This window comes from Branchiostoma floridae, chromosome 2 (assembly GCF_000003815.2).
Source record: "Branchiostoma floridae strain S238N-H82 chromosome 2, Bfl_VNyyK, whole genome shotgun sequence".
NCBI lineage: Eukaryota > Metazoa > Chordata > Leptocardii > Amphioxiformes > Branchiostomatidae > Branchiostoma > Branchiostoma floridae.
The window spans coordinates 22,159,590-22,160,962 of NC_049980.1; the positions used below are offsets into that span (position 1 = coordinate 22,159,590).

At 37.9% G+C, this 1,373-nt stretch overlaps 1 protein-coding gene across 1 annotated transcript in view; it reads left to right on the top strand.

Moving 5' to 3' along the window:
* LOC118409912 overlaps positions 1–1,373 on the top strand; it is a gene marked incomplete in the record, with an annotated part of 20,003 nt that overhangs the window by 272 nt on the left and 18,358 nt on the right. Inside the window, 1 exon segment of the mRNA XM_035811294.1 lies at positions 654–706. Within this exon segment, the coding sequence (XP_035667187.1) occupies positions 654–706 (53 nt within the window).

The following is a 1,373-nucleotide window of genomic DNA, read 5'->3' on the forward strand; positions in this document are numbered from 1 at the left end:
GATGTAGTTAACTTGATCCAAACACTCATCTCGCGTGTGGGAAACACTTACCCAACCCATTTGCTCGTGCTTGTGCAGCGCCTGTTTCCCCGACTTCAAAATTTCCATCATGATGCATCAGTCATACGTTTCCGATGGATTTTGTCCATTCTTTGTGGACACACAGCAGCATATCGAGTTTATTTACATTATGTACGTGTAGTATGTTGGAAAGATGATTTTAACTGTCGTATGTTTGTACAAAACAGATTTCTTACTTGCTGTTCTTCCAACGTATAATTTATAATTTTTGGCTTAGGTTTATACGCCTCATGGCGTTGCGAACTTCTACTGCAAAGTTCAAATTGTTTTCTGTTTGTTTACTCCCAGTTTTAACCACTTTGCACTGGAAGTTAATCTTTGGTAGAATGTATGATTATTTTGATATATTCCCCTTGACTTTTGTTGTCACAATTGAAGTGAAGAAATGACGCTTTTTTGTGGCATGCACATGATTTCCATACGTTACTTTCTCGGGTATTTTGTAAAATTACGGCATCCGTCATTCACCACTTTTCAATCGCAAATATGTTATTTGAATGAAAATGACTCTAAACTCTAATGCTGTTTCTTCAGACACTTACCAGCCAGGTCTTTGTTTATTTGCTTCACAGAGGACATCACAAAGGCATACAGACAAAAGGCATTGAAGTGTCATCCTGACAAGGTACTGTCATCATTTTGCACTTAGATGTTAGTCAGACAAAACTTTGAGCAACCATTGTTTGAGTGCTTTGTTATGACAACTCTTTTGATGCCAATATTGTAAATTTATGTTTCTTTGCATTGAACTTTCTAAAAATCTTGGAAAATCTTTAACTAGTTCTTTTTACTTTTCTGCTGTGTTTGTTTGAGTGTAGCCCTGCATACTCTATTACAAAGTCGGAAAGTTTTGTTACAGTGAAAGTAAACCACCGCAAGAAATAATTTTCCTCTGATAATTTTCCTCAGTTTTTCACAGTCCGTATTCAGCCTGTCTGGGCCATTTTTCAATCCCAAATTATCTCAAAACCACCATGAACGCTCCATTTTCTCCCTACAAATATTAAATCCCCACAATCCTCTTTTGCACTGCAGTACGTCTAGTATTTTCCCTATCAAATAATCTGTGCAATCTACTGTCCATGGCTGGGCCTTGGGAGCCGGCTGGATGTTGAGCGGGCAGGTATAATTCACTAATTTATAAATCCAACTTAATCAGTCTTCCCATCAAAGTGTCCCAGAAATACTACGTGTGAACAACGGAATGACTTGTTTGTGCCATGATTTGTATGTTTTTGTTTCCGTTTCGTAGAATCCAGAATGACCCCCAATGCAACAGCCAAATTTCAGGA